The sequence below is a fragment of the Apodemus sylvaticus genome, chromosome 23 (genome assembly GCF_947179515.1).
Source record: "Apodemus sylvaticus chromosome 23, mApoSyl1.1, whole genome shotgun sequence".
Taxonomy (NCBI): Eukaryota; Metazoa; Chordata; class Mammalia; order Rodentia; family Muridae; genus Apodemus; species Apodemus sylvaticus.
Window position 1 is genome coordinate 56,747,378 of NC_067494.1, and position 27,111 is coordinate 56,774,488.

Consider the following 27,111-nt stretch of genomic DNA (forward strand, 5'->3'; position numbering starts at 1 on the left):
TCTTGAGTTTGATTATTTGTTTTTTGCCTTCATTTTTTCTGTCTTGAGTCTTAATAGTAAATATTTCAGGTCCCTAGAGGCACAGATAATGGAACAAATATGTAGCTTTCTCTTACCATAAAATTGATGTGTTTGTGAGGAGATGCAGATTGCAGTATTCTGATTATCTTTTCGACATTTTATGTCACACAGTGATCATAGTCTTTCATATTCTACCTCCTTGTTCTATAAAGGGTACAGCACTGTACCTAGGTTTCAAGATAACAACTGCAGACTCAGCTGCAGACAGAATTTATGCAGTGTCTATAGTTGAGCAAGGGTGACAGATGTAGAATTTAGAAGCATAGTTTTACTCATTGTAACTTGACTATCTGTGATGTGGCACTGATAACTGTTTGATAACAACTCATATTTAATAGTAGAACATCCCTGCATCTAGACCTCACGTGTCTATGTTATATTCCCTGAAAGTTTGTTGTTTATGATTCTGTTATGTAATCCTATTTCAGAGAAAAAGAATATACAATAAAGACTGACTCTTTTATGTGACATACTTTATTAAAATTAAACTTCAATTTTCCTTTATATATGGTGGTACATTTGCTGGATATACGCATATCTGCACTGTATTATTCCAGCCTATAGAATTCAGAAGAGAGCATTGGGTTTCAAAGAATTGGATTAAAAATCTGTTATGCAGTTCCATGTGGGTACTAGGAAACAAGTTTGGATTATGGAATTCAAATTGGAGACAAATTATCAAATGAAGTGATGATAGCAAATCCTTCATTTGTTCTTAAGTCTTTAAAATAATGAGAAAATTCATGAAGAGGAGAGACTGTATGAATACAATCAACATAGTATGGCATTCTATAAATTGTCTAGTAAGAGCAGCAATGCTTCTGACATAATTCTGTAGCACCTCTAGATGTTTGTCCTTGAATATTTGCCATGACTCATCTATATCACACATTACCTTTTATTCTTTAGGTCTTTTTTACCTAACAAAATACTTTTATTCAGAAGCACATGGTAAACAAGTAGTTTTCCATTACAGGGTCTGTTAACATTCAAGGATGTAGCTGTGGACTTCTCACAGGAGGAATGGGAATGTCTTGACCATGCTCAGAGGGCATTGTTTATGGATGTGATGTTGGAGAATTACAACAATCTACTTTTTGTGGGTAAGAATAATCTTGTAGAATTCCTGATTCATTCTTTGAATTAACATCCTGTGTGTGTATGTATAAACTCTCTGACATGTCTATAAATTGCCAGAATAAGGGAAATTCTGGTTACCCACACATCTTCTTCATTATGTTTCCTTTTCTCTCCATTCATTCCATGAGGAACCATTGTTGCATTCTGTGTAATCTCTCCAAACATTGTATCTACTCCTAATTAAAACTTCTAAGTTCAAAAAAATCTGAACATTCAGAGCATATAGTAATTGGAATAGTTTAATTTTACTGTTACATTAAAGATCTCACTTGTTTGTGAATTTAAAAGTGCAGGAAGTTCTAAATAGAGAAAGAGTTGTTGGTTGTGAGAATTTTGGTTTTGCCTATTTATTTAGTTATTGACCTGTAGTCTCTATGTTTATTACTGGTACAGCATGACCTTTATATTGTAAGTTCCATTCTAATGTAGTTTGCTTAATGAATTCTTAGCTGACCAAAGGTACACGGTGTCACCCTCTCATAAAACAAGAAAATAGAGAAACTTTGTTTATATGATCCTTCAGAGAGCTCTTTTCTCTAAATCTTTAATGCTCCATCACCTATTCTTTTTACCTTCTGCAAAGCACAGTTTAAATAACAATTGGAAGGCTATTAATTCCTGTCATTTGATATAGATGCAACTTGGTTGTTCTAAGCAATCATGTAATGATTGTGGAACAAGAAAGACCCCTCTTGAGAGCTCTGTCCTTGACAATGACTAATTTACCTTAGAAATTTTCAGGAAGTGTGGGATATTGTCTTGCTCATCCACTAATCTCTGTCATCTCTAATTGCAACTTTTTTCAGAGACTCATTGCATATGTCATAAATATGAGAACTTTTGGGATCAAGAAACACAGCATATTGTCCGTGAGGATGTACATATCCAACTGAAGTCTTATAAATGTCATGAACTTGCCAGAATTATTCATGAGTCCAGCCAAACTACACCTTATAAAACTAACTTCCAGGATACATCTATTGAATCATCAAACTTCAACAGACATGAAACTGGAAACACCAGAGAACCTTGCAAATATAAAAATTGTGCAAACTGTTTAAATTTGTGTTCTAGCATTAGTCTAAATGAAGGAATCCACATAAGAAAGGAAGTTGATGAGGTATTTTACTTTAAACAAAACCTTATGCTGAAACAAAACAAAAGCAGGAAGAAACATTACAAATGTAGTGAATATGACAAATGCTTCATCCAGAAAGGTGATCTTAGAAGTCATCAGAGAATGCATATAGAAGAAAAGCCCTACAAATGTAGTAAATGCAACAAATACTTTACTCTCAAAAGTGATCTTAGAATTCATAAGAAAATTCATACAGGAGACAAACCTTACAAATGTTTTGAGTGTGACAAATGCTTTACCAACAAATATCGTTTTAGAACTCATCAGAGAATACATTCAGGAGAGAAACCTTACAAATGTTGTTCGTGTGACAAATCTTTTACCCAGAAAGGCAATCTTAGAAGTCATCAGAGAATGCATACAGGAGAGAAACCTTACAAATGTAGTGAATGTGACAAATGTTTTACCCACAAATGCAGTCTTAGTATTCATCAGATAATTCATACAGGGGAGAAACCTTACAAATGTAGTGAGTGTGACAAATGCTTTTCTAACAAAAGTGATCTTAAAAGTCATCAGAGAGTTCATACAGGAGAGAAACCTTACAAATGTAGTGAATGTGGCAAATGCTTTACCCGAAAACGCAGTCTTAGTAGTCATCAGATAATTCATACAGGAGAGAAACCTTACAAATGTAGTGAGTGTGACAGATGCTTTCCTAATGAAAGTGGTCTTAAAAGTCACCAGAGAGTTCATACAGGAGAGAAACCTTACAAATGTAGTGAATGTGACAAATGCTTTACCCACAGATACAGTCTTAGTATTCATCAGAGACTACATTCAGGAGAGAAACTTTACAAATGTAGTGAATGTGAAAAATGCTTTACCAAAAAATACAGTTTTCTTATTCATCAGAGAATTCATACAGGAGAGAGACCTTACAAGTGTGCTGAATGTGACAAATGCTTTACCCAAAAATACAGTCTTAGTATTCATCAGATAGTTCATACAGGAGAGAAACTTTACAAATGTAGTGAGTGTGACAAATGCTTTTCTAACAAAAGTGATCTTAAAAGTCATCAGAGAGTTCATACAGGAGAGAAACCTTACAAATGTAGTGAGTGTGACAAATGCTTTACTCAAAAATGCAATCTTAGTATTCATCAGTTAATTCATACAGGAGAGAAACCTTACAAATGTAGTGAGTGTGACAAATGCTTTTCTAACAAAAGTGATCTTAAAAGTCATCAGAGAGTTCATACAGGAGAGAAACCTTACAAATGTAGTGAATGTGACAAATGCTTTACCCACAGAAACAGTCTTAGTATTCATCAGAGACTACATTCAGGAGAGAAACCTTACAAATGTAGTGAATGTGAAAAATGCTTTACCCAAAAATGCAGTCTTCTTACTCATCAGAGAATTCATACAGGAGAGAGACCTTACAAATGTGCTGAATGCGAAAAATGCTTTGCCAAGAAAAGTGATCTTAGATGTCATAAGAGAATTCATACAGGAGAGGAACCTTACAAATGTAGTGAATGTGACAAATCCTTTACCCACAAATGCTATCTTAATATTCATCAGAGAAGTCATACAGGAGAAAGACCTTACAAGTGTAGTGAATGTGACAAATGCTTTGCCAACAAAGGCTACCTTGTAAGTCATCGGAGGAATCATACAGGAGAGAAACCTTACAAATGTGATGAATGTGACAAATGTTTTACTCACAAATGCAGTCTTAGTATTCATCAGAGATCTCACACAGAAGAGAAACCTTACATATGTAGTGAATGTGGTAAATTCTTTAGCCACAAGTATAGTCTCCGCACACATCAGAGAATGCATACAGTAAAGAAAGTTTACAAATGAGGTGAATGAGACACAAATGCAGTCTTAGTATTCATCAGGGAATTCATGCAGGAGCAAAACCTTTAAAATGTAGTTAATAAGATAAATTCTTTAGCCAGAAACAATCTTATCAAAGAATGCACACAGTAGAGAAACTTTACAAATGAAGTGAATGAGAAAAATTATTTACCAAGGAAGATCATCTTAGAGCTCATCAGAGACTACATATTGGAGAGACAACTTACAACTGTAGTAAATATACAAATCTTTTATTGTCTTAGAATACATCAAAGAATACATACAGGGGAAAAATCTCAGAAATGTAATTGATGTGGACATGTCTTTACTGAAATCTCAGGTCTAAGAAAGTATCTGGAAATTTATAATGCAGAAAATGTTTACACTGGAAAAAACTGTGGCATGTACCCTATCCAAGCAGTATTCTTTGCAACACTTGAGACTTCACACTAGAGAATTATCAACATGAAAAAAATTGTGAACCCCTTCAGGTAATGTTCAAATATTAAAATCTGTCCAGCATTTGTAATGAGAGAAATTCTGAAAATGTGACAGTGAAGGATCTATTTCATTAAAAATGTTTACCAGTTCTCCCGTAAATATTCCATAATGAAGACCAAGTGTGAAAGCCAGAAGAATATGGTATTGTGTAACAGGTTCCTGGAGACTGAAATAATCCATTAAAAAGGGAAACTGATTAAAGCAGGTAATACACCTCTCAAAATAGGTAATGAAACTGATAATAGTCTGTATGCTTAACTCAAATGGAGAAACTCAGACAAATTATACTTCTTAAAATAGAGGGTTTAACAAACTGAGTTACGAAGATAGGATGTTCTTTATCTTATAGATATGCCTACTGATATGCAGTTTGCTCCAAGTTTGTATTCATAATCTGTATCATATGGTCGTTTTAAGTTTCAACATAGCAATTGTCTTTGTCTCTGTGTAATTGATTCTGCAATAATCTATCATGAATAATGTCCAGATTTTCCTAATGTTCATGTGATTGACTTTCTTTATAAGAAGTTAATGACAGGAGAAATTATAATTTACTAAACTGTGAATGTCAGTGATGTCACCACCCTATTCATATATCTTTTGGGTCCTCAGCAATAATAAATGATTTTCATTGTAATTTAAGTGTATTGTTAATTTGTGGAAATTAATTCTCTCTCTCTCTCTCTCTCTCTCTCTCTATATATATATATATATATATATATATATATATGCTCTTGCTGTTTTCATGCATGTTGGAAGAATGTACTTCAGCTAGTCTTTCATAAGCAGCAACCTGTATGATATATTTGAGTCTTAGTTAATTCTTTTGCTTGTTTGGTTGTTTGACTGCACGTTGACTTGCATGATGGCTACAGTAAGTTGCATTTCCACTGGCACTGTATATCTCTACTTTCCTTCTGTTTCATTGTCTGCAGTATTTGTCAGCTTCGCGGACCTTGTGTATGGGCAATGAGTCAGCATAGTGGGAATCTCCCTGCCTAGGAGATGTACATTTTATTCATGATTAACAGAATGGAGCATGTTGATTGTGTACTTATTGTCCTTTTGAATTCCTTTTTACCAATATACATTCAAATCATTCACATACTCCTTAATTGTATTATCATTTATTTACTTTGTGGGTTTTTTTTCTTTATTTTATTCTACATTCTGGCTACATTGGTATTCTACATAATACATACCAGTTGAATTCATAGCAAATGGACGGAAGAAAAGAAACTGTAGTAAACATTCTAAGATGTGATAAAGTAGATTTTCACCCAAAAGTAATTAAAATAGATGGGGAAGGATACTTCATATTCATTAAAGGAAAAGTCCACCAAGATGAAGTTTCAAGTCTTAACATCTATGCCCCAAATTCAAGGACACCCACGTTTATAAAAGAAACGTTGCTTAAGCTCAAATAACACAATTATAGTGGGGTACTTCAAAACCCCACTCTCACAAATGGATAGGTCATCATAACAGAATCTAAAGAGAAAAGCAATGAAACTGATAGGTATTATAAAACAAATGGATATAACTGATTTCAACAGAATTTTTCATCTCAAAACGAAAGATTATGTGTTCTCAGCACCTCTCAGAACCATCTCCAAAATTGACCATATAATCGGTCACAAAACAAGCTTCTACAGATAACAAGAAAATTCAAATAAACCCTTTCTTTTTTTTTTAAATTTTTTTATTTGATATAATTTATTTACATTTCAAATGATTTCCCCTTTTCTAGCCCCCCACTCCCCGAAGGTCCCATAAGCCCCCTTCCCTCCCCCTGTTCTCCCACCCAGCCCTTCCCACTTCCCTGTTTTGGTTTTGCCCTATACTGCTTCACTGAGTCTTTCCAGAACAAGGGGCCACTCCTCCGTTCTTCTTGTACCTCATTTGATGTGTGGATTATGTTTTGGGTATTCCAGTTTTCTAGGTTAATATCCACTTATTAGTGAGTGCATACCATGATTCACCTTTTGAGTCTGGGTTACCTCACTTAGTATGATGTTCTCTAGCTCCATCCATTTGCCTAAGAATTTCATGAATTCATTGTTTCTAATGGCTGAATAGTACTCCATTGTGTAGATATACCACAATTTTTGCATCCACTCTTCTGTTGAGGGATACCTGGGTTCTTTCCAGCATCTGGCAATTATAAATAGGGCTGCTATGAACATAGTAGAGCATGTATCCTTATTACATGGTGGGGAATCCTCTGGGTATATGCCCAGGAGTGATATAGCAGGATCTTCTGAAAGTGAAGTGCCCAGTTTTCGGAAAATAAACCCTTTCATCTTACCACTTTACCATGGATTAAGGCAGGACTTCAACAACAAAAGAAACGAAAGAAAACTCACAAACTTACGGAAATTGAACAACTCTCTACTCAATGATCACTTTGTTGGGGAAGAAATAATGCAAGAAATTAAAAACTTTCTAGAATTCAAAGAAAAGGCAAGGCATACCCAAACTTATGGGAATTTTGCAGGCAAATAGATGCAATTTGAGTAAGGATAACCCTGTCCCAATAAGACATGCATGATATGTACTCCAATTGCATATTAGCCATAAAATACAGGATACCCATGTAACTTTAATTTTTTCAAATATTATTGTTAATGATTGTTCTTAAATGCTTTAACCTTCCTTGTAACCCACTCACCCACCTGAAGTAGTGGAAAAGAAAGGTTATGGGGGAGAAGTGTACTGCTTAGAAAGGTTCTTTGGAGCAACTACTGTCTGTGTTGTCTGTCAATCAGCAGTTCAGTTCACAGATTACAAGCAGGAGCAATTACCAGCTTTGTAGAGTTGGGTTAGCAAAAGCAGTGACAGAACCTAGCAGAGACAGCCAGGCTTCAGCCTTGGCTCAAGTCAGTGAGAGGCAGCAACAGAAATACCAGGAGAAGTTCTCAGCTGTGCCTATGACAGGGAAGTGAAGATCAGTGAAGACAGGAGACCATTGCACAGCTAACTGTACCAGCAAGACAAGCTCTGTCTCCATCACTCTGTGGAGTCCTATTTATACCCTCCAAATATCACGTGTCCTCACATGCCTTGCCTCAGCATGGCTCTTGCCTCACACAGTATGTGTCTTGTGTCAGCACGGGCCTTTGGAAGTGGCAGCTCACTGCAGTACACCACCAGAAGTTTTTTGGTGCATTTCTCTCTATGGCGTCCTGACAAATGCAGCTCAACTATGCAACATAAGCCAACCAATATATCTGTGTCCTTAGCAAAGAATCCTTCATCCCATGTCCTTTCATGTGCTTGCTTTAGCAGAACATCCTCTCTCCTGTGTCTGCTTCAGGAAACAAATTATAAACTGTCTCCATCATGAATGTCAGGAAATATACATCTGGAGGTTGCAGATATGGCTTAGCATTTAAAGGACTTGTTCTTATAGAGGAACTGGGTTAACTTCACAGTGCCCACATTGGCAACTCACTAGGGTTCCGAAAAGCAGTGTCTTCTTCAGGTCTGCATCAGCACTACAAGTGCATGCAGTACATATAATGACATACAAAAAAAATTATCACATCCTTGAGTAAAATTTTTTAAAAATATAAATAAAAATTCCCCTAAGAGAGTCATTTTTTTTAGACTATCACCTATGAAATATAGAAACTTCAGGCAAAAGAAAAAAGGAAGTGGTGGAGTTTTCCAATTATTATAGAGTAGATCAGAGCATAATATTTTACAGTCTTTGCTTCTACAATGAAATGTCATGGCATATTCACAATACACAATTATTCCATGATGCAGCAAAATGTAAGCAAGACATATTAAAAGGGAGGCTCAGAAGGTGCCTTCACCTTACAGAAGAAGAGAAGACAGCAATAACATTAATAGAGACATTGCTTCTCTGCTAGATATAAGGGCCTTTGCACATGACTCAGCCAGGAATATGCAGAAAATTATTTCTGATATATTTCGCATCATGCAACATACAGTCAAGGTCAGAATGGCATACACAATATGATGCTCTTTGGAAAAATAAGTATAATACTAGAGAGAAAATACTGATGTCTTTGGATTGACCACTTATTACTAAACACAGGAATTAAGAATCTGATCTCAGCAGGGAATCACCTGAGATTAATAGATTTTAGGTAGCAACAAATCTCTAGGTACAACATAACTCTTGTGATATCAAATGCCAAAGAGGGGGAAACAAAACCTGCAATGTGCTTCTCGCTAAAGCATCAATTGTAAGTTGTATAATAAGGGTCACGTGTTCCGCTGTATTCATACAGCCTGATTTGAGATAGCTGGAAGCTGGAGACAACCCAGATGTCCCACAACGGAAGAATGGATGCAGAAATGTGGTTCATTTACACAGTGGAATACTACTACTCAGCTATGAGGAATAAGCACATGGTGAGCTTTTTAGGCAAATGGATGAAACTTGAAAATATCATCCCAAGTGTGATAACTCAGATCCTAAAGGACATGCATGGTATGTACTCACTGACAAGTGGATATTAGCCAAAAAAGTATAGAATACCCAGGATACAATCCACAGTACTCAAGAAGGTTAACAAGTTGAAGGGTCCAAATAAGGATGCCTCAATCCCACATGGGAGGGAGAAGAAAGCAGTTATGGGGGGAGGGGCTTGGGTAGGAGAAGGGATAAGGAGGGCAAAAGGGGAACATGAATAGGTACTGGGGGCAGGGTGAGAAAAGCCCTGAGAGCCAGCAGAAAGAATGGACACAGTCAACCTCAGGAGGTGTTTGAGGGGGGACCCTCTAGAATGTACTAGGGACCTGGGAGGTGAGAAACCCTCAGGACTCAAAGGGAAGGATCTTAAACAAAATGCCCTACAGTGGGGAGAGGGAACTTGTAGACTCCACCTCCAGTAGAAAGACAGGGTATAAAGTGGAGGGATGGGTTTGCCATCTCACAGTCAAAAATTCTGACCCAGAATTGTTCCTGTCTAAAGAACTGCAGGGACAAAAATGGAGAAGAGCATGAGGGAAAGGAGGTTCAGCAACAGGCCCAAATTGGTATCCAGCTCAAGGGGAAGCTCCAAGGCCTGACACTATTACTGATGGTGTGCTTACAGACAGGAGCCTAGCTAGCATGACTGCACTCCTAGAGGCCCAACAAGCAACTGAAAGAGACAGATGCAGATACTTACACACAACCAATGGACAGAAGCCAGGGACCCTTGTGGTTGAATTAGTGAAAAACTGGAAGGAGCTGGGGAGGAGGGCGACCCCATAGGAAGATCAGCAGTCTCAACTAACCTCTACCCTTGAGATCTCTCAAACACTGAGCCACCAACAAGGCAGCATGCAACAGCTGATGTAAGGCCCCCAACACATATACAGCAGAGGACTGTTTGGTCTGGCCTTAGAGAAGATGCACCTAACCCTGAAGCGACTTGAGGCCCCAGGGAGTGGGGAGGTCTGGTAGGGTAGTGGTTGGGGGACATCCTTTCGGAGATGGGGGAAGAGAATGGGATGAAAAACAGTTAGATGGCGGACCATGACAGGGATAATGACTGGACTGTAAGACAAGACTTAAAATTTTTAAAAACTTATTTTGAAACTAAAAAAACTATATTAAAGAAAGCTACTATAATTATTATTGAATATTCCAATTTTCCCTTTGGAAAAGAAATAATTTGCTTTCCACCTGGGTTAAAACAAAACAAAAATATCTGAAGATATTGCCCTAAACCATGTGGATTAGACCAAGGTAATAGGGGGCCTAAATTAAAGCCTTATTTGCCAATTTGAAATATATATTTTTTTGGTACTGGAGCAATAGCTCCGTGGTTAAGAACATTTATTGCTCAAGAAGAACAAAGCATGGATACCCTGATCCTTCTTAGAAGGGGGAACGAAATACACACAGGAGGAGATACAGAGACAAAGTGTGGAGCAGAGTCTGAGGGAAAGACCATCCAGAGACTGCCCCACCTAGGGATCCATCCCATATACAGTTATAAAACCCAGACACTATCATGGATGCCTATCAGTGCTTGCTGGCAGGAGCCTGGTATAGCTGTCACCTGGGAGACTTTGCTAGTGTATGACAAATACAGAGGGGGACACTCTCAGCCAGCCATTGAACTGAGCACAGGGTCCCCAGTGGAGGAGCTGAGGAGCTGTGCCACTGGAGGAACACTAATATAAGCCACCCAGTACTCCCAGAGCTGTTCAAAAGGACCAGGGTTTGACTCTGAACAACCAAGTGGTGGCTCATAGCTGTTTGTAAAGTGATTCCCAGCGCCCTCTTCTGGCACTTGTGGGCACTACACACACATAGTATACAGACAACACACAGGCAAAATACATATACACTTACATTTCTTTCAAAAAGATTAAAAAAAAAAAACTAAAATAAGTTTCTCCTTGTTTCCAACTCCTAATTTAATGCTCAACCAACTCCAAGGGAAAAAGAAAGACAAAGTGACCATATGAAAACCTGGTACATGGTCTTCACTTGAAAAGCAGATGATGATAGAATCTGTTTAGAGTACTTATTGACTCTTACCCTGATAAGCACTACATTATCTCAAAGAATCCATATAAAATCTCTAAAGAGTTCAATTTTACGGCTTTTTTTTTTCTTAAGATGGGAGGAGAAGCTTTAGAATGTGTATTACCAAGATCCTGCAGCTAGCCTTAGATTCATCTGGTAACCAAGCCCATGAGTTTGTTGTTGTGTCTTTGTTTCTTTGGTTTGTTTTCTTTTTTGTTTATTTTACACATCCCTGTAACACTTTAGTGAATGAGGGGAAAGCTGCTTCAAAGCTTAACCAGATGGGTAGAAATTAGTAGGCATGGTCTGCTTTAACCTTAATCCATAGAACTCCTTTTGAGTCTTCCCCATCATAGCTGATTTGTATTACTAGCAAATGTGAATGTTTTGATGAATTAGGCAAATACTCCAATTTCCTATGCATTGCAACATCTTTCCTAGGAAGAAAGATAATCCTCATATAAACAACTAAACAACAAATAAGAGCACATGACACATGACTTGTCAACAGCCCCATAGGCAGGAAAGTATGGAAGGATACTTTTAAAATGGTGGAAGAAAGGACTTGTCAGTCATGTCACTGTACGAGAAAAACTTGCTCAAAAATTCAAGAAGGAGGAAGGGAACTTGAAAAAAGTTATGAAGTAACACAGGTTATTTATGAAAGCATCCTAACAGATCATAATTAGAGAAAACTAAATATAGAAGAATCTAAGACAAATTATCCATGTAAAGAAAAATCACAGACAAGTTTCAAGGATGGAATTAGACAGAGATATTGTCTACAGTACATAGAAACATAATTCAAGTTGATTTAATGCAATAAACGCAAAACGTTCAACACATAGAAACACATAAATATATGTCACCACATATCTAGGATCAATGAAAGAAAGAATAAGAGAATTGATTGACCAAAAGCCTGGAGGAAAAGAATGCATTTTCCCAGTATAAACCCTCTAAAGGAGGAAACAGAAGAGAATATGGCAGCATAAAAAAAAAATGAGACACAAACTTAAGCTTAACATTTCACAAAACTAGAACACTTGAAAAATTCCATGTTAATCAGAACAGAGACATGAGTGTCAACTCCCACTATAGGAGATGGGTGACTACCCCACCAGGGAGGGAGGGACATTTTTTAACAGATGTAATCAGGAATGTCACAAGGAATATTTTCCCAAATATAATTCAAAAATTCAAAACTTACAAATATATCAGGTGTGGTGATATAATGACCATGCGGACTCTTATAAAAGGAAGCATTTGTTTGGAGGTTGCTTACAGATTCAGAGGGTAAGGTCAGGATCAGCATAGCAGGATGCCTGGTAGTGGGCAGGCTGGTAGGCATGGATGTGAAAGCTTAGCTAGCCCCACTAACTGGGGATGAAGCGTTTGAGTATATCAGCACATGGAGGCCTTTATCATTTAAACGACCACATTTCAGCCACAGACCCACATAGATCTGTAGCTCTGTCTTAATGAAAAACGTAGTCAGTGGAAACTGTAAAGTCCCCATGGTTTTTCACAGTCTCTCAACATAGATTTAAAGTATGAATTATATCTGAGACTCAATGACATCTCTTAACTGTAACCCCCCTATAAAAACAAAACATATTTCCAAGACACAATGGAGTAAATTCTATATTACCATTCCAAAGTGGAGGAAAGGGGTCATAATGATTAAATATTACAAAATGAAACCAAAGAACAGCAAGGCAAGTCCAAATTCTGTACCTCCATCTTCAGTGGCACAGGACTTACATGTCTCTTCTATCCTTGCTTTGCCAAGCACCATACCTCTCTCTCACGGGCTGGTTTGTCTCCCTTTCTGTTTCTCTTCTTGATAGGTGTTCCAAGGATGTGACATCTTCAACATCTCAGGGGTTTCAAAGCATTCCAGACTTCAACTTTACCTGATGGCCTATCCTGATCTTCATTCAGGGATTTCTTTGCCACATTCCTGGCCTCAGGGATTTTCTTGACTGCAACAGAAGAGTTCCTAATCCTGTTCTTGATTTTAAATCCAGAACCAGGTGGCTAAAGTTACCAAGTCCTGCTGCTGCTTGACTGAATTTCAGTCTACTCAATAAGGGCAACTCTTTAATTCTTTGCTTTCCATGATGTTATCTACAGTGTTATTTTCATAGTTCTGCGATTTTTCTCTTTCACAGAACACAGGATGAAGAGGCAGACAGAACTATATGACTTAGAAGTTATCCTGGTGGAACTGGAAAATATGATCCTAAGTGAGGTAACTCATTCACAAAAGAACACACATGGAATGCAGTCACTGATAATTGGATATTAGCCCAGGAGCTCTGAATAACCAAGACATAACTCACATATCAAATCATTCCCAAGAAGAAGGAAGGAGAGGGCCTAGTCCTGGAAAGGCTTGATGCAGCATTGTAGTGGACTACCAGGACAGAGAAGTGGGAGGAGATTGATTGGGGAACGGGCAGAGGGAAGAGAGCTTATGGGTCTTATGGGGAGGGGTCAACCAGGAAAGGGAAAATCATTTGGAATGTAAACAAAGAATATAGAAAAATTATATTTCTATATTCTTTATATATATATTATATATATATACACATATATAAAGAATAGTTTATCTTATATATATTGTAGCTGTATACTGTACACTGTAGCTGTCTTCAGACACACAAGAAGAGGGCATCAGATGTCATTATAAAAAAAAAGCCATCCTGGTATCTATATCAGGTTACATTCCAGCCTAAACTACATAGTGGAGCTCTTGTTTCTGAAACAAAAACATTCAAGTTATATTTTCTAAATTGAAATACAATCCTCAAAAATGTGCTTTCCTTTTTACAATAATAGCATGAATATTAGAACACCGATTGTATTGGCTTGGATGAGAATGCCTCCCTGCACCACCACTGACTTACGTATTTGAACACTATGCCCCCATTTGGTCACAATGTATTGTGAGGTTTAGTTATTGAAACATTAGTGACTAAAGTATGATACTGGTTGCTAGCTCAGAGGGAAACAAAAAGCATTAAGTGTCCATATTTTTCTCTTTTCCTCCTTAATAATTGTAAATGGGGATGTGAGTTTTCAGTGTTCTGTTCAACCAATATTTTGATTTTTGCCAAAAAAGAACAAACAAACAAAAATACCTTCCTGCCATGATAGACTCTTGGCCCTCTGGCACTATTAGCCAAAGTAAATTCTTACATATGTATATATATATGTGTGTGTGTGTGTATATGCATATATATATATATATATCATAAGCTATGGTACTGTATGAAAAACAAACAAACATGTATCTCCTAGGAATAATCATTTTCTAATTGGATTTAGGGCTTCTTTTCAGAGACAGAATTCAAGTCAGATTATGAAACTTGCTTAGGAACAGGAAATATAACAACTGGTGGGCACTTGCTATTGTTTTTCTAAAAACTACCAATGGGAAACCTCCTTGTTAATACTTGCTGATATTAAAAGTAACTTCTGTATTAAAGTTTCATCCATAACCCTTTCTATTGCCTTGCACAGACATTAGTACAGAAACCATAATGGGTCAAATCAAAATATTTAATGGTACCAGAGTTCCTTATGCTAAGAGGGACATTTGTATTACCCCCTCCAAGACTCGACAAATGGTGATGCCTACATCAATCTGAGGTGGTACCCGAGGCCTTGATATTTGGAGAAGCAATACCATTACTCTTGTATGCTGAAGAATATGCTTGGAAGTCCAAAATAGTATATGTCAAGGAACATGGGGACTTGTAGCTTCTAACCTGGAGAATCCATCTAGATGTATCTGTGTAATGGATAAATACAACCGCATTTGAGGAGTGTCTTTCTTTATAGGAGCAGAGCAATTAATTGCACCACTATTCCAGTTCAATAAACCTGTTTCCTAGCCCCACACATCAGATGAGCTGGTGTTCCTTTCCACTGCACTGGTGACTATTCTAAGACTGAATAGGGTTACCATATAGGAATAGGAACCATAGGGTTCCCTTCAGTGATAAAGATGTCTCTCATCACTGTAAGATCTAATCTCTATCTTCTCTTTTTGGTTTTGAGCATGGCTGCTTGGGAGTTTTCTTAGACCATCATGCCTTGGTTCGGATAACCTGGCTTCTGTAATTCATCTTTCACCATGTTCTTCTTCTAATGTTGCTGAAATTCCAACCAGAATTAGTTTCTGCGTTATGATCCCATCACTCTTCTGATAAGATGGTCCAGGTCCAATGATACCCATTTGTCTCACTGTCTTCCTTCTCCAGAGCTCCAGTTCTCAGGCAGCCCTGGGACTGATCCACATACTCTCCTACTCCCCAGATGGTTGCTGCTGTCATAGACAGGAACTGTGTTTATAAATGGTTATAGAGTGGTAATAATACTGTGTGAGGGGTACAAGGTAATATGAATTTCCATTGTGTACCACATTAAAAGTCACTGGAAATCTGTGATGAGTTAGTGACACAAAGATCATCAGGCAGAGAGGCCTCAGTTTATGAAAAAATACCTAAAATTGACATCACCGGTCTGTCCAGTTGTTTGCATTCTCTATATTGTTAAGAGACACTCTTAACTGAAGTTTACTTCTCTAGAAAGTGAGACTGAAGTTTCCACTGTCTTATGATTTAAGTACATCACCCCTGATACAGATGCAATTGATACAATTTATCATATGATCTTTGGCCTGTAAGTGTCAGCATTTACTCTTGATTGTAGTAAGCATTTGAGTTTGTCCATCTTCTTACACTGAAATCCATGATGCATTTACGTAAATGTATGTGTTTGTTCATTGTAACATACTGCCTGGAATCTAAAATATTCTAATATTGTGTTTCGAGTTCTGAGCCATGAAGCACCACATTCCAATTTGCATGATGTCTTTCTCTGGAAGTTTTGTAGTTTTATTTCCTATGTCCGCTGTAGAAATCTTACTGTCTTTGTTGAATGCAAGGATTCATGTATGGCATTGGGAGAAAGCCTGTTGTTTCGATGCTAATGTGTCGATGTCTAGTGTCTTGGGGTCCCGGGGTAGGGTTGTATTAATCTGGACGCAGGGGATGCAGAGTAATGTGAACCACTGCATACTTTATTGAACTCTCCAGCATCTTTTATAGGCAAAACAGAATAAAGATTTTTCACAGCTTCTAATTCTCAACAGCTTCTGTTTCTCAAACAATAGTTTATCTGGGTTCAAGGTGACCCAAACCTCCTTGCAGACCGAGAAATCTGTCAGCAGTCTAACTCTTTTATGTATTGCCTAGTTTAATTAAAACAAAGTAAATTTCTCATGCAAAAATAATCACAAAGGCCACTTTCTCAGGCATGCAGCTTATTTAGCAGAACAACAGAATTTTCTGCTGAAACAGTGTGCTTTCTCAGTGTACTAGTGTGCTAGGATTTACAGATATCCATCAGTCCCTCACAGCCAAATCACTTCATACTTGTAAGCCCCCAGGCATTATAACTATGGACAAATGTCTTTCACAGTCAGTGCCTCCTACTATCCATCTTCTCAGTGTGTCTTTGTCACCCTACTTCTGTGTGATTGTCTTTCTTGGGGTAGTAATTGCCCTGACCCTCTAAGAAAGTGTCCTTGGTACTCTATGAATTCTGTTTCACATGTCACTGATTTAAGTGTCAATAGCAGCTAATTTAAGGAACTATTAAAGAGCAGGATATGTGTCTCAGCAGTTATAAGCACTCGTTGTTATTGCGGTTTCGAGGTTCAGTTTCCTGTACCGGCCTGGGAACTTTACATTCTTTCAGACATGAAGTACCACGTGATTTGCTGCCCTCTTGTGGCTGCTGTTGGCTTTGCATGCATTAAGTACATAGCCTTACATGCAGGCAAAGATATCCTTTCAAATAAAATTAAAATAAGTAAACCTTACTAAAAATGAAACTATAAATGATATGGAGTTATCGCAAAAGTATTCAATATACAAGAAAGAATAGAGAGGTGTCACTCCTACTATGAGAGTAAATGTGGAGCCTGAATATATAGAACATGACAGCTAACATCTCATAAACATTGGAAGGGTTAAGAATGAGCCCTATTATGATAAATAAAGTTGTTTGTGTACATGGAGGCCAGGGTTGGAGAATATCCCATGCCCATTGTAATGTGGCAAAAGAAGGTTATATTGGTGATGTAGATAGGTACATAGCAGTAATTTTATACACACCCACGATAAGTGTGGAAGAATTTATAGTACAGGACAGTGTTGTTATCTAGCATCCTATCGACAAAGAAGTATTCTATGAAAGGAAAATTAATTATATCAAATGACATTGTTTTCTTTTTTATGCCATGGCTTTCTTTTCTTTTTTGGGGTGTGTGTGTGTGTGTTTCAAGAAAGGGTTTCTCTGGCTGTTCTGGAACTCACTCTGTAGACCAGGTTGGCCTTGAACTCAGAAATCTGCCTGCCTCTGCCTCCCAAGTGCTGGGACTAAAGGCGTGTGACACCACTGCCGGCTATGCCACGGTTTTCTTAATCTAAGGTATAACCACAGGACCTAGATCCCAAACTTCCTTCCTAATCTGTAAGGTGTGGTGTGGAAAGGACATGTTTCCATTCTAAATAGTTCATGATCAGCCAACAGGACGCAGCTTCTGTCTGCATTATTAAAATCAGTTGGTTTAAGGGCTGTGTGTCAATTGTGTTTTACATCACACTCAACAAACTCTTCCTAGTTGTTCATATGTGACGTGGATTGAAATCCAACACTTGAGTGGCATTCGCGCTGTCATACTCACTCCAGTGCAGCCATTTGCAGTTGAACTTTGAAGGTCCTGAAGGCCATGCATATTCTTTGAGGAAATTAGACTGCATGCGGTGTATTCACAGGGAGCTTTTGGGGTTGCTGCATTTCACATTCACATCGACAGTTCTGCCAAATTCTGTGTTGCTGCTGTGACTTCACTTGACCTTCTCCTGGGGCTACCTCAAGAGAGGAAAGATCCCATTACTATTCCTGAGAATTAGCTCCTTCCTCTTTTGTTTAAAAACAATGAATTCTCCACTCCTGTGTCCTTTGGTTTCTGTTGTATAGGGTTGGCAATGCTGTTGAGTGATATCTTTCCCATTCTTCAATGTAGCAGATTTCTCTTCTATTTTTCTCATATTGTCTGTTTCAGAACTACAGTCTGTTGTTTTTGTTCTAGCCTAACTCTGTTTTGGTTTTCGGTTTTTATGAATTGTTATTCTTCTTGTTTAGCTCACTGTGTAACTTCTAAATTCCTCAAGGAAGTCCTCAACAAATCTGCATTTTTTTCTAGAGATTTATTTTAGTTTTTTTATTTATCTTGATCTTTGAAAAGTCTCTTTATTGTTTTTTTGTACTTGGTAGTGTAAAAACATGAAGTATTTTACCAGAAATATGGGAAAATATAGAGTAATTCTGCTGAAATGGTGGGGAAGAAATGTGGTGTATTCACTGGGAGCTTTTACTAAGCTCTGATTTGGCCATGGGATTTTTTTTTTTTGAAAAAAATTAGAGGAATGTCTTTGTATGCCTCTGGCCTGTGACTGGGTAACATCAGGTGGATATGAAGTTAGTGATATGTGACATCTGCTCTCACATAGTTACCTTAATATTCTTCAATAAGAAATTATAGAAATTTACAGTAACTGTTAAGATGATTCCATGAGATGAAACAAAAATATCTGTTATCCACACATGTATAATGAATGCTTATTTTGTGACACGGGAATAGCATAAGATAAAACACATGATAAATGAGCTAGGAGACTAGACACATGTCATATTTTTCAAATTTCTTGTGGAAGTGATTAAGGAACAATAACCCAAGAGTTGGTTGGTTGCACTTAAAAGCACTTTGTGATCTTGCAGTTTACAGGATCAGTTCTCTATATAACATGGTGACAACCTTCTGTAACTCACATTCCAAAGAATCTATTGTCCTATTACGGCTACTGCAGGCACTGCATCCACTAGGTGCACAGACCTACCTGTGGGAAAACACTCGTGTATATATAACATTAAGTGCATAAATCTTAAGAAAGTGAAAAAAAACCTAGAGGTCTTCCTTTTGTCAGAGTGTAGATATTTGCTGCCTTATATTAATATATCTGCACACCTTGAAACAACCTTGTATCCTTCAGATTTAGAGAGTAATATGGTCAGTGCACTTATAGTTTCTTCAAAGCTTCAAAAAGATTTCTCTGGTTTGTATTTCCACCAGCAGTTACAATACTGTTCTGATTTGGCCATGTGATTTTTTTTTTTTGAAAAAAAATTGAGTAATGTCTTAATATATAGTAGTTGCTGGTCTGAATTCACAAGGTAGACAAGGCTAACAGCAAATTACAGAGTTACACTTGCCACTGCATCAAGACTGGAGAGGTTAAAGTTTTGCCCATAGGACTTGGCTCTGTTGTTTTCTTGGTTTTGTTATTTTCATTTTCTTATTTCATATGTTATTTTCATATTTCTATTTCATTTGTTATTTTCATTTGGCATAATGTATGTCTGTGCAGCATATGTGTTTAGTGCTTATGGAGATCATATATAGGCATCATATCTATTGGGAAGGAAGATTAATATGGTTGTGAGCCAGATTAATGGTGCTGGTGTTTGAACCCAGGTATTCTGTAATAACTGTGGCTGCTCTCACCCACTGAACAATCACTTGACACACCAATTCCTTTTCTTTGTGTAAGCCATTCTTCCTAGTGAGAGATGGAATATCAGGGTGTTCAATTTGTTATTCTCTCAAGGCTAAGTAGTATGAACATATTAATGAATACTTTGGGGGACGCTGGAAGCCTTTTAAGTTACAATCTATGAAATATTATCCTAATTTAATTTTAACACACTCATCATTGGTACAAGAAAACTGGGAAGTTTAATGTTTTTTTTTTCTACTTTTGTATTCTTCAGTGTTCCTTATGCGGCTGTCAATCTCTGGTGGTATTTTCAGGTTATATATGCAATCATACCATCAATGGAATGGTTGAGTTAAAGAGTCTTAATTTTCTATTGTATCTATTTGCTTATTTGTCTCTTTCAAATTTCTGCAGTTTGTTACTTCACCAATATTGTTACATGTGTTTGGACTTTTATATTTATGTCTGTGCACCACACATGTGCACAAACTACAGAGGCCAAAAGATGGCATGGAATCCATTGAAACTAGACTTAAAACTTCAACAGTTCTAATGCACCGCCATTTGGTTGTTGCTCTAAAGTCCCACTCTTCTGGACAAACAGGCACTGTGCCTAGCCACCAATCCTCACTGCATCCTCTATAGCTAGGTTAAAACTATATTAAATATGATTGGGAGGAATGTGACACTTTGTCTTGTTACAGCGTCAGCTCAGTACTGTACATTTTCTTCTTTCTGGACTATAAACGTAGAGTGACCGATAGGCTCTTTATTGTGTTGAATCTAAGAGATTCCAAGAACACATCAAAAAGATCACCAGACATGATCAAGTAGGCTTTGACTCATAGATAAAGGAATAGTTCAATGTAGAAAATTCAACAAATATAATCCATCATACAATATTGTAAAAATATATAATGATCTCATTGCATGCAGAAAAGGTCTTTGACAAAATTGAACATCCCTTCCCCATAAAAGTCCTGTAGGGATAAAAGATATGAGAGACATGTCTAAACATAATGAAAGCAGCCTATAGCAAGCCTGGAACCAGGATCAAATTAAAAGAAGAGACATTCAAAGCAATTCCACTAAAATCAGGAACAAGCTGAGAATATCCACACTTTCCATATCTATTTAATAAAATAATTGAAGTCTTAGCTAGAGCAGTTAAGACTACTGAAAGAGATAAAAAGAAAAGATACACAGTAAATTGAAAATACGGTTATTTGAAAATGATATTATAGTATACATGTGACCCAAAAATTTCCACCAGGCAACTCTGTAACTCATAAACACTTTCCCGAAAGTAGCTGAATACAAAATCAAAGCTATTAAGCCAGTAGCTTTCCTATATACAAATGACAAAGAGACTAAGGGAAAAAATTAGGAAAACAACACTTTTCACAATAGCCTCAAAAAAAAGTATGTTGGTATTAACTCTAAGCAAACTTGTAAATGACCTACCTATAAGATAAAAAAATTCAAGTCTTTGAAGAAAGAAATTGAAGATAATTAGAAAGTAGAATGGCTATCCTACCAAAAGAAATCTACATATTCAATGCATTCTTTATCCAAATTCCAGCCTGTATCTTACAGCCAAGAATGATAAAGTGATGATCTAGGCACCAATGCCCTTTCTCTTGAAAATTCATTTACTTCTATGTCCATTTTCCTTACGGTCCAGATCCTGACCATGAATCCCCTGTGCCTGAAATTTTAAATAATGTAAACTCATGACATTTCATTTTTTTTCCTGGCTATCAAAATTCTGTTGTGCTATCATTATATTTTCACTTACATTGTACAGAGCCAGATTGGGGCAGTCAAGCTTTGGTCGGAGTTTGACCTTGATCAAGGACACTCCCTGGCTTCGGGCCGGAATCTGCCATTAGGACATAATAGGGAAGTAGGTTAAAGAAGGAATTTTTATCCTTGGGTGGAGTGCTAAGAGTGTATTTGGCTATGGTCAAGGTTAACTTCTCCCAGACTGCCAGGATCCGCTCTGCCTAGGGTGGAGTGCTCAAAGTAAAGGTTAGGTTCTTTGTTCCTCCAGGTCTTGGAATTCCTGAATTAAGCAGGTGACCCACCCAGCTGCCTGAGCAGTCAAGGAGAAGACCTCCAGGAGAAGCTAGACAACTTCCACCAGAACTCAGCCCGGAGTCTGGGGGGAAGGGTTTGCCCAAACTTTAAAAGGTCTGGCGCCATTAAAGTTTCCGGCTTTTATCAGTGAATATTGTCTTGGCCATTTTTCTTTTCGCCCCTTCCCTATCCATCCCTCAGCTTCTGTTCCAGAAACCTACTTCATAATAGCTGCAGGCAGCTATGGAATCCAGCATTACATAAACTGGGTCTTATGCTGATGTTTTCATTCATATTATGGTTGTTAGGATATTTACAGAGAAATATTTGGGGAAAGTATTTTCATTACCTATTCCCTTTGCTATTGTGGCCAGGACAATGCTCACGGAATTTAACTTTATCCGTGCTTTCCCACTGCTCTGTTCTACCACTTGCAGTTTCTATCAAGTGTCCTTTGCCCTGGAGCTCCCCCGAGAGCTTGCACACCTCTCCTTTTATTATTCTCTGCCCCATATGTTTTTATCCATATTTTCATATGATTAGTCCTTCTTGTACTTCATGTATGTTTTGAGACTGGGTTTGGGAGGGAGCCAGGCTTTTTTACTTGTTTTCAGTATTTTGTGTAGGAAATGGTAGTAAAGAAATCTGAATTGTGGGTGTTGGTTGTCACTTGCTGAGCGTTTTTAGCTCAGGAGGCTCGTATTCGAACTCCTTAGTTAGGCTGTCTATCTTTTATCTGAGGGGTTCAGAACTCAGCTCCTTATGTATCCAGTTCTGGTGTAACTGGCAGCAAGCATAGGGAGGCTGTGCAGAGCAGGTCCAGGGCGGTCTGACTGCTGGAGCTACGTGGCAGGCTGCCTGAGACAGCGGGCGACAGGGTGGGGGAACGCGCACCTCCCGGGCGCGGATGCTTGGGGCGGAGAGGGAGACGCAAAAGGAAAGAAACTATGGGAAAGAAAGCGCCTGGCTTGGAGTGTTTTGGGTATCACGTGACCGGAACCGGGCGTGCAGTGGGCGGGTCTAGGAGAGCTGCCCCAAAAATCTAGACCGGAAAATTCACCCTTCCCTTAGGTACCTAAGTGAGCGCTGGGTTCCCTGGCCTGCTTCTCTCTGGGCCCGGAAAACTCTCCTCACACGGTTTCCTGGCTGGTGTGTGTGTGTGTGTGTGTGTGTGTGTGTGTGTTTGTGTGTGTGTGTGTGTTCGTGTGTGTGTGTGTGTTCCTCAGCTGCTCTTAAGGACGCTGCTCTCACAGTTCTGTTGTGCATTTCTTACCGTTGTTGGGAACTTTGAGGTTATGTGAACTGGGATTTATCGTGATTTTTTTCATTTATCCCACAGTTACCAGAATCATAAAATTACTCATTAAAAATCTAGTAGAGCAGTTGCATTATATGCTGCTTGTTATTGTATCACTCACAAAGCTCCTGGAGCGTAAACTACCTAGGTACCTCGTTTTACTAATTGCTTATTTAAGAGACCACCTTTGCCTCTGGTTAATAGGCATCCTCGAGAGAGAGCTTTGTATATAATTGCCATATGAGGAAACGGTGCAAATTTTTTTGAACCAGGAAATATAATTTATCGAGTGCTACAGTTATCGCAGTAAACATTAACATTTATTAAGCAGACTTCTTAGTGGCCATGAAGTTTTCATCTGAGTTGTATGCAGTTTAGGATGTAAGTAAAGCATTCAGAAATGCGTCTTCATATGCTGAGTTCTTATGGTACACCTTAGGTCCAGGCAAGCCCAGTGTTGCTGTGTGATATCAGACCACACTATGCTTATCAGTATAAAAGCCACTGTAGATTAAAGTTTTAGAAAGCATCTTTTGAATAATATGATTGCTCACCTTTATCACAAAATTGTCTCCTTGGTTGAAGAAAAGCACTCTGACCTTATACATGTGGCTAATCTGTTTTTTGTTGTTGTTGTTGTTGTTGTTTGTTTTTATTTTAGGGTTTGTTATCATTCAGTGCTGTGACTGTGGACTTCTTATAGGAGGACTGGGAAGGCCTAGACCCTGCTGACAGGGCTTTTGGCGAGATCTCCTTTTGGACAGATGCAGCAATCTGGTTTCTGTGGGTGACAATAGCTTTCTTGCAGTCTCCCCACCTCCTCAGGATTCCTGGTATTCTTCTGCATGTGTCTGAGCTGTGTGTGAATGAGTCTCACATCTTAGAGAGTACATCCAAAACCTTATGGGAAAAGAGACATTTTTATTTGTGATATTTTCTCTCTTCTTCATGTTTACCCTATTGGAGGTGCCTTTTTAAAAAAAAATTCTTTAAAGATTATATATATATATATATATATGCACTATAACGGTTTCCAGACACACCAGAAGAGGGCATCAGATCCCATTACCACCATGTGATGATGGTCGTGAGCCACCTTGTGGTTGCTGGGATTTGAACTCAGGTCCTCTGGAAGAGCAGTCAGTGCTCTTAACCGCTGAGCCATCTCTCCAGTCTGGCGTCATTTATTTTTGTTTCATGAAAAGTTCTAGGTGCTTTCTTAAGACTTTTCCATTCACAGGTGTCACACACACTCCTCAGGCAGTCCTGCTCGCCTGTGAGTCTGAACCAAGAACCCTGGATGGTGAAGAGAGGAAACTGTAGTGAAGGATCCAGGTATGTTAGAGGGATTGATCATTTATTAATATCCTTTGTTTTGTTAGTTGATAGATTTTGCTTTTCCTCTTTCCTGTCATAATTATGACCAACCCTCTTGGAAGCAAATCTTTAAAAAACCTCCTTGAGTCTTAGCAATGTGTATTCTTTTTTATATTCTTAATAAAGTTGGTTGACAGCCTCAGAGGCACTGGTAGCTCTAGAGACATGAACCATTATGTCAGGTTTTTTTTCCCCATAGCAGAGTAATACTTCATTGTGTAAAAGTTCCACATTTCCTTTTTTCTTCTGAGGGTCATCTAGGTAGATCCTACTTTCTGACTATTGTGAGTAAAGCTACAACGAGCATGGTTGAGCAAGGGTCCTGGGGTAGGTTGGAGTGTCCTGTGGATATATGCCCCAGAGTGGTATGGCTGGATCTTGAAGGAATTTGATTCTCATCAATCTGAGGAACTGCCTTACTGGTTTCTTTATGGCTGTACAAGCATGCACTCCCTCAAGCTATGCAACAATATTTCCATTGCTGCACATCCTACCAGCATGAGCTCTCTCTCGCCTGCATTACTGATTTTAGCTATTCTGACAAGCATAAGATGGGATATCGAAGTAGTATTAATTTGCATTTTCATGCAGGTTAAGGTTGAATATTTTTTAAGTTTGTCTTGGCCATTGACTTTCCTGCATTTAGAATTCTCTGTTAAGATTTGTAACCCATTTTTAACTTGGATTTTTTTTTTCACATCTTGTTTCTTGAGTTTTTAATTTGTAGAACTGATAAAATCTTTTCCCAGTCTGTAGGCTGCTGCTTTGTCCAAATGGTGGTGTCCTCTGCTACACTGAAGCTTTTCAGCTTCCTGAGGTCCCATTTATTAATCTTAGTGCCTAGGCTATTGATGTTTTTTCTTTTGTTTTAAAGAAAATATTCTCCTGTGACATCTGTACCTGTTCTTCCCCATTCTATCTTCTGTCACATTCAGAGGATTGGGTTTATATCGAGGCCTTTGACCCACTTGCACTTGGGGTTTGTGCTGGGTGATAAGTATGGATCCACTTGCGTTCTTCTACATGCAGAAATCCAGTTAGACCAGCACTATTTTTGAAGATGCTATCTTTTTCCAGTTTGTATTTCTAGCTTCTTTATTAAAAATAGGTTAGCTATATGTATTTATGTCTATGTCTTAAATTCATTTTCATTGACCAATGTGTCTTTTTTCTGCCAGTATTTTTGATTTTTAATACTGTAGTATTGTTGGCAACTTGAAATTGGGCATGGTGAGAACTCCAGAAGTTCTTTTATTTTCAGGATTGTTTTAGATATTTTGCATTTTTTGTTTATTTATATGAAAGTGAAATTACCCATTTAAAATCTATGAAGACTTGAGTTGGAATTTGGATAGAAAATGCCTTGATCTGCAGAATGCTTTTGGTAGGATGGATTTTTTTTTTTTTAGTAGTTTAATCCTCTTGATCCAGAACTCTGAGAGATCTTTCCATCTTCTAATATCTTCTTCAGTTTCTTTAAAGTCTTGAAGTTTTAGTTATACAAACCTTTCACTTGCTTGCACAGAGTTACCATCAATATATTTTATATTATTTGAGGGTGTTGTGAAAACTCTTGTTTTCTGATTTTTCTTTTTTTAAATCCATTTGTAACTTTTATATAGAAAGGCTATTGATTTTTTGTGCATTAATTTTGTCTTTAGCTATTTTGGGGAAAGTTTTTTTCTCAGTTGTAGAAGTTCCCTGGTTTAATTTTTTGGGTCACCTATATCTACTGTCATATTATTTAAAAATACGACTTTGACTTTTCCTCTTTATTCCAGTGTTTATTTTCTTGATCTCCTTCAGCTGTGTTTTTGTGCTAGCAAAGAATTTAAGTTCCATATTGAATAGAGGTGGAGAAAGTAAACGGCCTGGTTTGTTCCTGATTTTATTGGAATTGCTCTGAGTTTCTCTCTATTTAATTTGATCTTGGCTCTAGGCCTCCTGTAAACTGCCTGTATTATATTTAGGTATGTCCCTTGCATCATTTATCTCTACAGGACTTTTATGGTGGAACTGTGTTGGATTTCATCACAGGCTTTTTGTGCATGTCCTTTTGTATAGTTGTTTTGTATGGTGTATTATATTTATTGATTTTTGTATTTTGATCTATCCCTTCATCTCTGAGACACAGCCCTCTTGATCATGGTTGGTGATCTTCCTGATGTGTTCTTGAATTGTCTTTGCAAGTATTTTTATGAGTATTTTTGCATGTATACTCATAGGGAAAGTGATCTGTAATTCTCCTCTTTAGTTTCATGTTTATGTGGTTTGGGTATCAGGGTAACTGGGGCCTCAGAAAATAATTTGGGCAAATTCTTGTGGAATAATTTGAGTATTAAATTTAATTGTTTTTTGAAAGCCCTAGAGTTCTGGACTAAAATCATCTGGCCCTAAGCCTTTTGTTGTTGTTGTTGTTTGGAGAATTTTAAGGGCTGCTTCTAGTTTTCTAGGGGTTAAATAGGTTTGTTTGTTTATAGGATTTGATTTCACTTTAGGTTGTGGAACCTAGTAATTAGATTATCCATTTCTTTTAGATTTTTATCAGTTATTT

At 37.7% G+C, this 27,111-nt stretch overlaps 1 protein-coding gene across 8 annotated transcripts in view; it reads left to right on the forward strand.

Moving 5' to 3' along the window:
• Window positions 1-5,306, forward strand: part of LOC127673894 (zinc finger protein 420-like) — a 261,819-nt gene extending 256,513 nt beyond the window's left edge. For 7 of the 8 annotated variants that reach the window (XM_052169647.1, XM_052169648.1, XM_052169649.1 and 4 more), the window contains 2 exons: window positions 1,058-1,184; window positions 2,028-5,306. In XM_052169647.1, the coding sequence (XP_052025607.1) occupies window positions 1,058-1,184; window positions 2,028-4,171 (2,271 nt within the window). In that variant the 3' untranslated portion in view covers window positions 4,172-5,306. The remainder of the gene's footprint in view (window positions 1-1,057; window positions 1,185-2,027) is intronic. The other variant, XM_052169652.1, reaches the window with a different exon arrangement.
• Window positions 5,307-27,111: the final 21,805 nt, after the last annotated feature.